This window comes from Epinephelus lanceolatus, chromosome 18, assembly GCF_041903045.1.
Source record: "Epinephelus lanceolatus isolate andai-2023 chromosome 18, ASM4190304v1, whole genome shotgun sequence".
In the NCBI taxonomy this organism is placed as follows: Eukaryota; Metazoa; Chordata; class Actinopteri; order Perciformes; family Serranidae; genus Epinephelus; species Epinephelus lanceolatus.
In genome coordinates this window covers 8,625,213-8,641,432 of record NC_135751.1, presented here as the reverse complement: position 1 = coordinate 8,641,432, position 16,220 = coordinate 8,625,213, and the positions used below count along the sequence as shown (strand labels likewise).

At 39.8% G+C, this 16,220-nt stretch overlaps 1 protein-coding gene across 1 annotated transcript; it reads left to right on the top strand.

Moving 5' to 3' along the window:
• The first annotated feature begins 1,857 nt into the window (after window positions 1–1,857).
• On the top strand, window positions 1,858–8,060 carry LOC117268312 (ornithine decarboxylase-like). The gene is made up of 8 exons (XM_078161036.1): window positions 1,858–1,982; window positions 2,112–2,285; window positions 2,424–2,596; window positions 2,685–2,901; window positions 4,628–4,711; window positions 5,084–5,240; window positions 5,583–5,704; window positions 7,310–8,060. Exons 1-8 carry the CDS (start codon window positions 1,881–1,883, stop codon window positions 7,619–7,621), a joined length of 1,341 nt encoding a protein of 446 aa, XP_078017162.1. The 5' UTR covers window positions 1,858–1,880; the 3' UTR covers window positions 7,622–8,060.
• The last annotated feature ends 8,160 nt before the right edge of the window (window positions 8,061–16,220 follow it).

Here is a 16,220-nt window from a genome sequence, read left to right as displayed (position 1 = left end):
GACGGTCTCTCTCTCTCTCTCTCTCTCTCTCTCTCTCTCTCTCTCTCTCTCTCTCTCTCAAACTCAGACCAAACTCTGATCAAGTGTTAACACTAAGCAGTGCTGAAAAATATGAACCAAGATTATGTTACTGCGTTGCCTATTTCTCACCTAAAATGTTTTCAGAAACATGTAAATAAAAGTATACAAAGTATCACTCTTATTTACCTTTGTCAGCATATGAAATGTGGATTGTTTGGGGTGTCAGGGTGTGATTGACATGGCTGAGTAATCAAAGATGTTACACTGTGAGCTTGCGCAGGTGGCAAGGGTGAGGATTTAACTGTTTAAATAATGATTTTGGATGGAGGGAAACTGATGGAATGCAGTTTGCAAACACCACTGATTTTTTTCAGGGTACAGAGTTCAGTAAAGGGCAGAAGACATTTTTATTATTTATTAATCAGTACAGATGTTTTCTTTTTAATTTGCAGTGAGAAAATAATAAAAATGTTTTTTCCAGGATAAATGGACATCTTTAGTATTAAACATTTATAGACACAGTTTTGATCTTAAACACGTGCACTCAAACACTTAAGGAACATTTGTCAGATTTATGTTTTTATTTTCATGATGTTTTTATGAACAAATGTTAAACAGCATCAGTACAACACAGGTGTACTTTGGGATGACTGCAGAAGTGTCCCCCAGAGCTGTCACCTATGAACTGTCTCCAATATTGTTTCTGTGAAGTTTGCAGTACATACAACTGGCTTTACAACAACAGCAATCCATGTATAACCCCACCAGCGCAGGACCTCCACATCTTGCGTCTTCACCTGCAAGATCATCTGAAACCAGCCACGTGAACAGCTGATACAATGTTTGGTTTGCACATCTGAATGATTTCTGGAAAACTCATCTGCATGCTTATCATCCTCACCACCTTACAACAGTTTGTCGTAACCAACTTGAGTGGACAACTGCTTACTGTCAATGGCGTCTGGCACTGTGAAGAACAGTTGCTTTCACAGGTGATTGTTGGTTTACACTGTAATACGTCTTCAAACAATATAGTCGAGTACAACATCAACTTTAACTATGACCTACATAATAGACACGTGACTGTATTTCCACAGTTCCAACAATATAAGTATCTATACTGTCTATATGATTCCATGTTAATAAGAGACAAGGGAATCAAGGTGTGGCATTGTTTGTTTTAAAACAGTAAGTGCAGTAAAGTCAGTAGTGAGCTAACAAAACCAGTATGTCATTCTGTCTCATTTCACTTTGGACCTGAGTCTCAGTACTTGTTTTAAAACTTACTTTCAGATATGGTTCTTAGAACTGCTGCCATAAGACTTATTCAAAAACATCTGAGAATTTTTGGGTTACGAAATGTGGAGGAGAATACAGGCTGTGGTAAGATGAAAAACACTTCTCTGTTTAATATGATATTATGTGTGAGACATGTGAATGTAATGGGTACATTTTAATGTTTGACCACTATTTGCAGGGCATAATCTTAGTTGTGAAGTGTACATTTACTCAAATACTGTTCTTAAATTCAAGGTACTTTACTTTAGTTTTATATTTCATCATATTTTCACCATGAAAAGTTGACTCTTTAGAGATTTATGATTATCTAATGGAATTTGATGTACTGCTGTAAATTAAACCATTCAACAGTATATAAGAGTTTAAATTAGAACAAATGCAACATAGACATTAATAGAATTGTAATATTAATCCAAAGAATCACATATAATAGTAAAACACTTACAGTAAAATTTCACTGCACAGTGAGTACTTTAACTTTTAATGCTTTAAGTACATTTTGTTAATTAATTTACTGCTTACCATCCCTTGCAGCAGCAGTAACTACAGATGGATCAGTCATGCATGCTCTGGCTCCTGAACATTGTGACATTGACATTTTACACAAAGGACAGACCATCAGTGATTTCATAGAAGATAAAATAAAAGAGCTTGGTTCAGTGGTGAGTATCAAAGACATCATGTCATTTAAGTTTTACTAATTACAAATCTCTGTGTAACTGTGTGATAGTTGAGATTCTTGAGATGTGCATTTTCAAAATAAAACGTTAACTGTTAATTCATTCATTCAGGAAAGTGAAGAACCATTTTGTGTGGCAAATCTAGACAGTGTGTTTAAGAAGCACCTCAGGTGGCTTACTGAATTACCTCGAGTCAAGCCTTTCTATGCAGTGAAGTGCAACAACACAGCAGCAGTTCTGAAGATGATGAGTGCTCTGGACACTGGTTTCGACTGTGCTAGCAAGGTACTGATGAAGTATTTCAAAGATAATCTAGGTCTGTGTGGTTCTTTGTGTTTTGTGCTTTTTTCTCAATCTTTGTTACTGACAAAGGTTGTTTCCCTCTCAGTTTGCTCATTTGAAACATGTTTTGGTCAAACACAGGGTGAGATCCAGCTGGCCCTGTCCCTCGGAGTGACACCTGACAAAATCATTTACGCACACACAACCAAACCACTGTCGCACATCAAATATGCCTGTGCTCATGGAGTAGATATGATGACTTTTGATAGTGAGGATGAACTCCTAAAAATTTCTCTGTGTCACGCCAAAGCCAAGTAAGTGAACAACTGCTAATATTTCTGCTTCTATGAGAAGTGTAAAGTCATGTAAAGTATTGATTAATTCTTTTGTATCCCTTTCCAGACTTGTGCTCCGCATTGCAGTGGATGACTCTAAATCACTGATAAGACTTAGCTCAAAGTTTGGAGCCAGACTTGTGTCGGTTGGTAAGCTGCTGGAACGTGCTAGAGAGCTGGGCTTAGAGGTCATTGGGGTCAGCTTTCATGTAGGCAGCGGGTGCACTGGAAGTTTAGCGTTCAAGCAGGCCATAGCAGATGCCCGACGTGTCTTTGACATAGCGGTAAGTCATCATCATAGCAATAGAACATCACAAAACCACAGCACATTTACATGTTTAGAGATAAAGGCTAACCGTTGATCAGGCTTGTTGTGATGATTTGCAATTGTGATGTAAATTATCTCAACAAAGCAGTGATAGCCAGACTAAATCTGTGTGAGCAAAGCAAAACTGTATAACTTACCTTCCTTCATTATCAAGACAAAGGAAGGCACTGCTTCAGCACAGGGGCCCTTCAGATCAGACTGTGCTCATACTTTTGTACTTGTACAAATGTGTGTATTTATGTGAGTGTGGAGCAAGAGTGCTAGTGGTGTCTTTGGCCTTGTGGAGCCATAGCGCCCACCCCCGGCACTATTGCTGTTGTTTAGCACTTTTTATAGAGTTAGCACTGTTAGTTGTTAGCCTCCAGTGCAGTTGAGAACCTCTTTCCATTGTGGAGTTTGGCCCTGGCAAACTTCCCTGCAGCTCCTGTGTAGGCCTGTTGCTACGTTGGAGGAAGCCCACTGTTTAGTTATGGTCTGGGTTTAGTCATGGGGAAATATGAATCCTGTCTCCAGTCATAGTTCTCCCTGGTTCTCTTTGTATGGCTTTTTGGAAATGTAATGACTTCACTCTGCTGCAAAGGCCTCTAGCTATGTGTTCATCCGGTGGTGTGCAGCAAATAGAGTGCAGTGTGCAAAGTCTAGGAGCGTAGTCTTCCTGAGGATTAACATTTCCTACAGGTTAGCCACAACATGAAATGTCTGTCTGTCATTTTCAAAAACCTCCATCACTCCCATGATGCAAATATGTCGGGAATGCATGATCAGAATGATCTTGCCTCCCAGTCTTTGCATTGTTCTTTTGATATTGGCAAATCTCTTCTCATAGTTCTCAACTCTTTCTCCGAGGTCAATAATGAAATCGGAACGATGGCTAACAGCAGCTTCCAATTCCATGGTTTCAGGAAACCCTGAAATTGATATGTTCCAGCATGCTTCCTAATTTAGCCCAAAACCTGTTCCTCTATTCGCGATGTTCCTCCACATGGCCCATTACAGCTTTAGTATCAGCATTGGCTACATTGTTGTTCTGTCCTAGGTTGTGGAGCATTTTCTTCAGATTTTTGTCCTTGCATCACTTACAGCCAGACTGTATAACTCCACAGACTTACTAAATTTTTAAAATATATGGGTCCCATGGGGAGCTTGTTATAAACACTTTTCTACACCACTCAGACCAGAAGTCCAAACTTCAGGCTGTTCTCATGCACTGTTCATAAGTAAACCTACAAAAAGTAATGTACCAGAATTTGTATATTGCCCATGTAATTGGGAAGACTGCCATCTTGTGAGCCATGCGCTGATGGGAGTAAAGAAGAAAGTGGTATGAAGAGAAAATATCTGTGTAAAGAGGCAGGTTGGAGTGGTGGATGGGTCAAACAAACACAGGACTTTGCCCCTGGAGACCAGTGTTCATGTCCTGTGTTAATCAAGTGAACTTTGAGTTAAATAAAGTATGTTGCCACCAGGTTTCTTTAACCTAACCCACTTAACTTTACGTAACTTCATGTTAAGTACATAATGTGATGCTATCTTTCAGTAGGCACTAATTTGTTAGATATCATATAAACCATTGTATGTGCATTTTCATAAAATATATCAACCTGTTGTATGAGTATATGTTTCAATCCTATAAACCCTTTATAAATAGTGCCTTATTAAAAAGTAGAGCTGATGTTTTTCAGAATTTGTTGGGCTTCCAGATGACTCTGTTGGATATTGGTGGAGGGTTCCCTGGGAGAGATGACCTTCAAGTAAAATTTGAAGAGGTAAAACAAAAGATAGTATGAACACTGCTTGTTCATTGTTGTGCAGCACTTCATCATTCTTATGACACAAATAATTACTTATACTATTTTCTAATCAAGTGTCCTGGTTTCCCTCAAGGGCTCTTCTAGGAAACCTTTGTCCATCAAATCTTTAGTGCTTCTTTGATATCTTTGTTATCAAGGTTTTTCTACCTCAAGCAAGCATGACAACATTTTATGCAGTGTTGGAGATATTTCATCAAACTATGTCACTTGGTTTTCATTCAGACTTCCTAATTACATGGCTCATATTTCATAGAAACACATGCAGAATCCTTTCTTTTTTGCCCGTAATGTCAGTGATACTGTTGTTATTGTTTTTCTCCCTCCTAGTTTCCCGAAGTCATTAATGGAGCATTGGATGAATTCTTCCCACCTGACAGTGGGGTGCAGATTATTGCAGAACCAGGCCGATACTATGTGGAATCAGCCTTCACACTGGCAGCCAATGTCATTGCCAAAAGAGTAATCTTAGATGATACGGATGAACGTACGTTTGTATAGCATCAGATGCTATATATACCTATATATCTTGATAGTATAGTCATGTGTTAATACTAGATTCTAGTATTAACACATGACTATACTATCAAGATTAATCTTGCAGACAATTGTGCTCAGCCTTTGGGTGAGCACAATCCTGACTAGCAGGGTTGTAGTTCCTCACTTTATGCAGAACTCCATGGATGCATGTGAAGGAGGGCTAGAGGGACCAAAGATAAAAAGGATAATTTCCATCATAATTTTATCATTATTTTTAACATCTTTGCAAAAATACTGTATAGTTCCCATTTTAGTGACTTTCAATATTTTGCATGTTTTATTTCCCTAGATGCTGAGGAAAACAGGCCTGACCGAATGATGATGTACTACATTAATGATGGGGTGTATGGCTCCCTGAATTGCCTTATCAATGATGCTGCTCACACCAAGGTGGAACCATACCTTCAAAGGGTAAATATCATTCCTATCTCCAGATAAGGACATCAATATTGGACAACTCTGCAAAACACCAGATTGCATTCCGTAACAAAGTTTTTTATGTTCAATGTCAGCAATTAAAATTGATAGCTTTTCCTGAGCATGGTAACTACTGAATGGTTAAGGTTTAAGATGGGGGTTATTACAAAAAAATCTATGTTTAAAATGTGGTTAGGGTTAGGCAACTAACATACTTGTGTGGAGAGAGGCTGTTGCTCAGGAGGTAGAGCAGTTGTCCACTAATCATAAGGTTCAGTCTACATGTTGATGGGTCCTTGAGCGAGACACTGAACCCTAAATTGGTCCCTATGAGCACTGGCGTTAAGTTTGAATCTCATGTTCATTAACAATAACAGATTTTCCAGCATATTGTAACTTTAGGTTGGTGACAGAAAGCATTCACACTGTGACCTCCACAAGCTTACTGTACACCTAAAGACACTATTTCCTGCTTTGGTACTTAACGTTGGCCTTGGACATAAAACTTGTGGTGTAAAATTGTTGGATGTTACTGCTTGGACTACAACCTGAAACAACCCGATATCAGGTGTGCATGAATACAGTAACTGAGAAGTGTTTGTCTAAAGGGGCCCTCTGCAAAATTCAGAGTGCATGAGTTGTCTGGTCAAAGTTCTCAACATGGAGGTGCCTCAGCTGGCAGCTAGCAGCTAACAGTGCTAGCTCCAGAAACAGCAATAAACGATGGCAACAGTGGTGACAAAGCTAACAGTGTTCACAAGGGGGGAACTGGAGGGTGGGTGCTACATTTCCACGTTAACACTGTCCCAATGCCAGTGGTAACGACCATATGAGCTCATTGCAAATAAGTGGCGATGAATAAGCCAGTAGGACACGCACATACACTGGACCAACTTACTACAATAAAACACAGAGAAGCTTGGATTACAGCACACACAGAGGTAGCATGACTACATTTTTTGCTCAGGATGCTATTGCTTCACTATATTTGTCATAGCAAATACAGATGCTCATTGTAAGCTTAAACAGTCATTGCTAATATTAAAGACCAATCAATCAGTTGATTGTGATATATGAATTGTGATATATTTAGATATATGAAACACACTGAATATAACTGAATAATGCTTTGCTTTCCTGGCTTTATTTTACAATATTGCCATCTCGCTTTTCTTCCAAACCCCAAGATGGCAGCCTTCTCATTAAACACTCATACTACACCCTGTTTGCTAATGCTAGTCATTGAAACATGCTTTCAAAATGCACCATTCTGCTGATGTAAAGGGAGATCACACGTTAATTATATCTCAGCTCTTTATTTGATCAATTAAATTTTACATGTTCGATCAAATTCTAAACCAATTAACTGTCGATTACTTGTTATCATTCCAAATAGGAAATAGTAGTTTACTGCTATATTAATGCTCTAAATGTCCCATGCAGAACCTTTAAAATAAGATGCTTAACAGGCTATCACTTACCATCTGGCTTGAGGAAACTGTAAAACAAGATGTCATGTGAAGACATGGGATTGAAAAGGATAAACTGCGAAAATACATGATAACCAGTGTTATGTGGATTTCATATTTGCTTCTGCAGGCTGTTGAGAGGAGCGAGCAAAGACACCGGTCTGTTATCTGGGGTCCAACCTGCGACAGCACTGACAAAGTAACTGACAGCTGCTGGATTCCTGAGCTGCATGTGGGCGACTGGCTTCTCATCGACAACATGGGCGCTTACTCTGTTACTTTATCCAGTGACTTCAATGGCTTTGAAAAAGCACACATTTACCCTGTAATGACAGCTGAGACATGGCACGCCTTATGCCAGGTTCAGACCTCGCATTTTTGTCTGTGCAGGCAGTCAGTATGTCAGATGAGGCAATTGTGGAGTCATAAAATTGTGCCATGACTTGGCGGACAGACATGACAGACTATACGTTGGTCCATGACCAGTCATCCCTGGTCATCATTCACAATGCGTGTGATATCATTGGATTATTCCTGTCCTATTTTTATTACCATTAAGATTATTATTTAAGTCACTATGCCTATTCATGTGCCAGTTAAAATTTTATTATAATAACCTAAAAAGTGCCACCAGATGGCAGGAGCATCACATTAACATTTGAAGTACTGTATGCAAACGACACAAGTCACAGAATCTTTCACAACAAGTTCCTGCAAACGTTTCACAATAAAAGCCTTTTTAGAAAATGAAGGTATTTTCTCAACCGAAATTATAAGGAGCTTTCTATTTTAAAGGGATACAGGAAGTGCTAAGTTTGAAATGACAGTGCGATGCATTAACTTAAACAGGGCCAACGGGAGTGGATTAAAAGTAAAAATTGAAAAACAGAGGGAATGAGAAATAAAGGCCTCTGTCTGGAAATAAAGGCCCATTTCTAATGTAGCGGGGTTCACAGAAAACTGATACCCTCTGCAAATTCTTCTTCTAACCGCTTCATCCTCTTTGAGGGTTGCGGGGGGCTAGAGCCTATCCCAGCTGACCCTCTGCAAATTCCATTATGAAGAAATAACATTTTTTGCCAGCTTGATGCTAATGGTAGTACTAATGTGCCTCTGCTGTTTCAAGTCATCATTTTTTTCCCCATTTGACTCTGTGTAACGTCCCGCGAGGAAATGTCAATAAGTGGGTGTTGTTACAATATGCAGATCACTGTGTTTTGATTGGTCAAAGTGACAGCTGTGAGGGAGAAGTAATGGAAGACAAACAGAAAATCAAACATGCAAGACTTTCAGTTGGAATGTCACGAGGCATCCCAGGCATGATGTCGCTTGTTGTGTACTATGACACACTACACAAGATGAACCAATGGATTATCATGTATGACACTTATTTTCATTAACAATCCAAACTGACACCGTACGTCACTGCGTCGGGCTATAATCGGGCTATAATCGGGCTGATGTTGTGTGGTCTGAACCCAGCATTAAACCTTTCTCACACCTGTAACATCCATTAATGATCTGGTAACACTTTTACTGGACAGTGGCTCAATATGGATGTGAGCAAACATAGACATTTAACATGTGTGATCGATTGGTTGGTTTCTATTGACAGACATATTGTAAATATTTTGTCATATTAATTAATTTCAGTGCACCTGTAAGCCATGGTAGTATAGGCCTACTTTTCTTACAATTTAAAATGACATTTTTGTTATAATGTAGTCACACAGCAGATATAGCATAGGCATAGATTTGGGTAATCAGGGTCAGGGTGCTGCAAAAATGTCACTACCAATATTTTAACGTTATTATACAATCTTGTCATTTTAAGTCCTCATAGGGTTATGTAAAGGTTTGAGCTGTACAAATTTGCCAGGTTTGTGTTGTTTCCTGTACTACTACTTCAGGCTGTGACCAATGCCCCAGTCATATGTATACCAGTAATGAAGTGATGCACCAAAATTAGGGCGGCACGGTGGTGTAGTGGTTCCTGGTTTGAACACAGGCAGGACGGAGGAGCGGAGTTTGCATGTTCTCCCTGTGTCAACTTTACGTTAAGTAATGTCATTCTAGGACACAAATTCATAAGATATCATACAAACTGTTGTATGAGGACACATACTTTAATGACAATAAAAAGGCAAAAATATGGGGGACACCTGACCTAGGGATCAAGCAACTTTGAGGTTTTACAAAGGATTGTGGGTAGCTGCAAGCAGCAGTAATGTCTGTATTGTGAATTTGAGCTGCTAGCATTTGTCGATTAAACAATTGTAACTTCACCACTAAAAATAACTGGTCAGTGTTTTATTCAAAGTCCAAGCATGTGTTAGATGATCTGTCAATTTAACATCACCCAACCTATTTATTGTATTATTAAATGCCTCCATGGAGCAACTTGGACATTATTTATTAGACTGGCCTAAATTAACAGCTTGTCCAACCAATTAGCTTGTAAATGTCAGACATGAATTCATCACGAGTTGACTGAATAATGAAAATGAGTAAAGTTTGAGGTGGTTTAATGGCGATAAAAAAAAAAAAATAAAATAAAATAATAACAATAAAAATAATAAACTTTATTTGTATAGCACTTTTCAAAACACAGTTACAAAGTGCTTTACATGAAGAGGACAGAAGCACAGAATCTCAGGCTGAAAACGGTTTACAGCAGAAAACTGGTTTAAACAGAGGTGCATAGACATATTTTATTGTAACATTTATTTTGAAAATCTACGATATTGTGATTTTGAATATTAAATGTAGTGATACATCATCATCTTTATCCTCAAGTACAAAATAAGTAAACAAAATTATCTGTTTTTATAAAAATAAAATCTGCTGCATGTGTGTGTGTGCTGTCTTTACCTCCACCAAGAAAGCTTGTTCAGCGTCTGATTCCTACATACTAGGCATTATTTCGTGTTAACTGCAATCTAAACACATCTGTGGCAATGATGAAGTATAAAGCGAAGAGTAAGGGATGGAGGATGGGTCAAACAAATACAGGACTACGGCTGCCCATAACCGTTCAATGTGGAAAAATAGGTCGGAGCCTTTACACTCTAATGTTCAACTAAAAGGTGAAACTCATCTCACAGGTCATTACAAATTTTACACCCCCTCTGACCCCTGTCAAAGACTTTTTATCTTCCACTTATTAACCACAAAGTTCCAAACAGCACATCTATGATCATTTATTTGGCTCTTTTCCAATCTCCTTTTTAGATATAGACATTTAAAGTTGACAATGCCTACAACCAAAAACTTTTTCCATCAGCACGTTATCACTTTCTGCAGCCCTTATTTTGTTGAACACATATACCAATCAGCCAAAACATTAGAACCACTGACAGGTGAAATAAATAACATTCATCATCTTGTTACAATGCAATGTTCTGCTGGGAAACTTGGGGTCCTAGCATTCATGTGGATGCCACTTGACACCACCCACCCAAACACCACTGCGGACCAAGCAAATCCCCTAATGGCAACATCACTCCCCAATGGCAGTAGCCCCCCCAGCAGGACAATGTGTCATGCCGCACTGCAAAAACTGCTCAGGAATGGCCAAAGGAACATGACAAAGAGGTTAAGGCCTTGATCTGGCCTCCAAATTCCCCAGATCCAAATCCAATAGAGCATCCCTGGGACATGCTGATACGTCATTTCGCAACCCACAAGATTCAAAGGATCTGCTGTGAAGACCCTGGTGCCAGACACCATGGGGCATCCCCAGACTTCCTGTGTCCATACCTTGACATGTCAGAGCCATGTCCAATCCATAGAGGCCCCACTGTGGATAGGCGGTACATCTGGGGTATTGGCACGTCCCACAGATGCTCAGTCGAATTGAGAATTGGGGAATTTGCAGGGCTAACACTTAAGAGATGCTCAGAGTCACACCTGGCGATTTAGAGTCACCAATTAACCTTGCCTGGATGTCTTTGGACTGTGTGAGGAAACCAGAGTACCAAGAGAAAACCCACGCTGACATGGGGAGAACATGTAAACTCTGTCTCTCCTAGGATCAAACCAGGAGCCCTTTCACTGTGAGGCAACAGTGCCAACCACTACATCACCATGCAGACTAATAAACTGATGTGAAGTGTAAATCTTGTGCTGGTGAAGACCGCCCTCCTGTGGCAGAGTGAGGAATTGCAGCTCTAATCCTTCACTGTGTCCTGTACCATGAACAAGTACCAGTAAACCAGTAATTTTTCTTGTTGTTTATGGTGAGTGTTTACATCACAACTCAGGTCAGTTTCAATGGGGGGGGGGGGGGGGGGGGGGTTGGCAAGCTAGGGCCAGTCTGAACCAAGTAGGGTCAAATATCTAAGTCTAAGTCTTATTATTTTAAATCATGTGCAGACAAAATATTATTTTAAAACTCTCTCACTCACAAACACACAGTTACAGATACGCAAAACAATACAAAATACGCAATACAAAAAGAAAACAAAAGGTAAGACTTAAATTAATTACATACAAACAGACACAAATTACTGCTTTCCTCCCTCCCTCACGATTTGCAAGTATGGCACCCTGAATCAGAGCATTTCATTTTACGCAGCTTCGAAAAGAAGATTTCAAAAGCCCTCTGGTAGTTGAATGCCTCTGGGACAGGCCCATTTATGGCAACCCACTGGATCCATGGCGTGCGCGATCCGGCCGAGGTGCTAATAGCGGCCATTCAAGTAAGCTGTAAGGTCCACCAGACGCATCCTAGAAGCGGCTCGGCGCTCCGCTCCGCTAAAAACACGCGCCGGATCTATTTCTGATGGACTATTTAAGTTTATTTACTTTATTAATCCCCCTGAGGGGAAATTCAACGTTTTCACTCTTGCTTGTCAGTTACACACAGGTCTGAAAGACACACACATGCACAAACAGGACCTATACATGCACAAAGTGGAGAGATGTCAGAGTGAGGGGGCTGCCCTTTGGTCAGGCGCTCCGAGTGGTTGGAGGGTTCGGTGCCTTGCTCAGGGGCACCTCGGCAGTGCCCAGGAGGTGAACTGGCACCTCTCCAGCCACCAGTCCACACTCCATTCTTGTTGCTGTTGCTGTTTCGGAGCTTAAGGAGCTTAAGGACCAGTGTTCTAAAAGTAACAGAAGTAACTTTTGTCTTGTTTGAAAATGTATTCAAGTATTACTCAATCAGCAAACTAACGTGTTAGGTTACTCGTTACTTTGTAACGCGTTATACCCAACTCCTGTATTTGTTTGACCCTCCATCCCTTACTCCTCGCTTTATACTTAATTATTGCCACAGATGTGTTTAGATTGCAGTAATTTGAAAGCCTGGTACGTCTAACATGAAACAATTCCTTGTATGTAGGAATCAGACGCTGAACAAGCTTTCTTGGTTGAGGTAAAGACAGCACACACATACATGCAGCAGATACATTTTATTTTTACAAACACAGACATTTTACTTTGTAACAATTCATCACAGTCAGAATATCATTTACAATACATCTCCAGAAAACCATTAATTGAGGATAAAGATGATGATGTATGACTACATTTAATATTCAAAAGCAAAATATCATACATTTTCAAAATAAATGTAACAAGACAATTAATTATAAAGAAAATATCTTATAGGTATGTCTGTGAACCTCTGTTTAAACCAGTTTTCTGCTGTAAACCGTTTTCAGCCTGAGATTCTGTGCTTCTGTCCTCTTCGTGTAAAGCACGTTGTAACTGTGTGTTGAAAAGTGCTATACAAATAAAGTTTATTATTATTGTTTTTTAGTCTGTAGATTTCAGGAACACAACTCAAGAACTTCTTGCAGCTATGATAGTTATGCCATTAAACCACCTCAAACTTTATTCATATTTATTATTCAATTAACTCCTGATGAATTAAGGTCTGACATTTACAAGCTAACTGGTTGGACAAGCTGTTAATTTAGGCCTATCTTATAAATAATGTCCAAGTTATAATGACCCTTTCAATCATACTTCAATTCTCTGATCTACTTGTAAAAAGTGATGATAATAAACATCATTGCTTAACACTAATGATGCTGCTTTGATAACAGAATATTCTTATTAGCTAAGCTATTGCTGAGACTGTGGTACTTCTTGAGGACCATGACATCTTCCATCTTTTGCTCCATGGGGCATTGAACAATACAATAAATAGGTTGGGTGATGTTAAATTGACATGTTTGAGCAAAGCAAAGACAGATCATCTAATGCATGGCTGAACTTTGAATAAAAATCAACTCAAATTCACAATACAGAGCAGACATTACTGCTGCTTGCAGCTACCCACAATCCTTTGTAAAACCTCACAGTTGCTTGTTCCCCATGTCAGGTGTCCCCCATATTTTGCCTTTCTATTGTCATTAAAGTATGTGTCCTCATATTGTGTCCTCAGTTTGTATGATATCTTACGAATTTGTGTCCTAGAATGACATTAGGTATTTAACATAAAGTTATGTAGGTCAGGTTTAGGAAAAGATGTACACTGAAGTAACTTAAGGTTCATGTAGTTGGTATGACACGGTTCTGAACACGGGGAAAACTTTGTTTTGTGACCCATCTGCCAGCCAAACCTGACACCCTACATGGACTACTTACTCCTTTCTCCCATCAGCACATTGGTCACATGATCACAGCCTGCCTAAATACATGACTTGTATACAGATTTTAGTGCATAACTTTTGTCTGGCCTATGTAAGGCGTGCCATGTCTCAGCTGTCATTACAGGGTAAATGTGTGCTTTTTCAAAGCCATTGAAGTCACTGGATAAAGTAACAGAGTAAGCGCCCATGTTGTCGATGAGAAACCAGTCGCCCACATGCAGCTCAGGAATCCAGCAGCTGTCGGTTACTTTGTCAATGCTGTCGCAGGTTGGACCCCAGATAACAGAGCAGTATCTCTGCTCACTGCTCTCAACAGCCTGCACGAGGAAATATAAAATTCCCATAGCTTTGAGAGAGCAGAGTCTCTACAGATAAATACACTGCCACACAGGCCTGGAATTTCGTCATTTTAGGGGCAAGGCCACTTGGCCTTTCATGTTGTCAATTTTTTGAGGGCACAAAGGCCAAAAGCCAGGGCAGCAAGGCCATGAAATTAAACAATGATTTTAAGTCCATAATGAATTTAAGGACTAAGGATGTATAACTATCTGTGAAATGAATAAATAAAACAAGCTCAAGTAATAATAATGAGTATAATAAGTAATAATGTGATTTATTTACTAGCACTAATAAACCCAATGTGTTTTAAATATAGAACAACCAGATTCATGTATTTATAAGCAAACTATCTTGAATATTAGGCCTAAATATTTTTTGAGTGTACATGATAAACTGATTCACTGAACAAGACTGGCTTACAGTTATTTTTGATGTGTTGTTAGATAGCTAACAAACAAACAAACAAACAAACAAACAAACTACAGCAGGGCTATTCAATTACTATTTCAACTGGGCCACATTTCAAAACCAGATCATGTCGATGGGCCACATTTTTTAGCAGCGAGCAACTGATCTACTTTTTTTTTTGCATACATATATATATTTATATATATGTACAGGCATGGCCCGCCTCAACATGATGCAGAAACAGACTAAAAAAAGAGCTATCAATGCACAGAAGCATAATAAGTGACATTAACAGCATCTAATAACACACACTATCTCTCTACCAGCATCTCTCTTTATTGCACTTACTCACAGTAACAAGCGTAGTTAACTAGAGTAGTAATCTTTAAGTTATATTCCCTTCATCTGCACTGTGGCCTCTCTGCTGTTGAGTTTGTGTGTCTGTGTGTGTGTGCACGCGCTATGAGGGGTGACATGCAGAGAGCAGGAGAGAGGCTGCAGAATGATGATGAAACCGAAACTTTAAAAAGTAACGCCGAAAATGGCGGAGCTTACTATTATTACGGTCTTGATTAAACTTGCCTTGGGTTGTTTAGGCTAATAGGCCTACTGGGTCTCGGTACCGATCCCTGCCCGGGCGTTTGATGAAGTCTCCTGGTTGGCAGGTGATAGACTGGTGTCAAACTGTCGTTACAGCCCGTCCGAGCGGTTCATGCCAGGCTTGAATTAAACCAACCACTGGTGATGTACACATCGTCTCATTTGATGTTGCCGAATAAGAATCCAGACTGTCATCACATTATTTTTCTCAGTAGACGTTGGTGTCAAAGCCGTGTTGACAGAAAAGAGGCAGAGGAGAAAACGGGCGGGGCATCAAGGCCACTGTGGCCTTAGGGCAGATATTTTTTTCAAGGGCACAGGGCCAAATTGGGAGGGCACGAGACCCATGGCCCTCGTGGCCCTCGTGGCCCTCGTGAAATTCCTGCCCTGCTGCCACATACTTCTAGTGGGTCATTAGTGGTGACTGAAAGGGATTACTTTTGTATGAGTCCATGCGTTGTTATTAAGGAAAATCCTGGATAGTATATCTTTAGTGTTTCCCCATAACCATGATTTTTCCCCAAGAGTGAATGTTAAAGAGACTGCATTTACAGAGAGCTTAAAGCAAGCCACAAGCAAGCATTCATCCATTCAAACACAATCAGATGGCAGAGGCTGCTATGCCACCTGCTCATCAGAAGCCAACACCAGTGCTCATAGGAACCAATATGGGGTCCAGTATCTCGTCCAAGGACCCTTTGACATGTAGGCCGATGGGGCCAGGTATCAGCCTACCAACCTTATGGTTAGTGGACAACTGCTCTACCTCCTGAGCCACAGCCTCTCTCCACACAAGTATGTTAGTTGCCTAACCCTAACCACACTTTAAACATAGATTTTTTTGTAATAACCCCCATCTTAAACCTTAACCATTCTGTAGTCACCATGCTCAGGAAAAGCTATACATTTAACTTCTTGCCATTAGGCATAAACATTTTTTTTTATTGAATGTAATCCGGTGTTTTGCAGAGTTGTCCAATAGTGACGGCCTTATCTGGTGATAGGAATGATATTTACCCTTTGAAGGTATGGTTCCACCTTGGTGTGAGCAGCATCATTGATAAGGCAATTCAGGGAGCCATACACCCCATC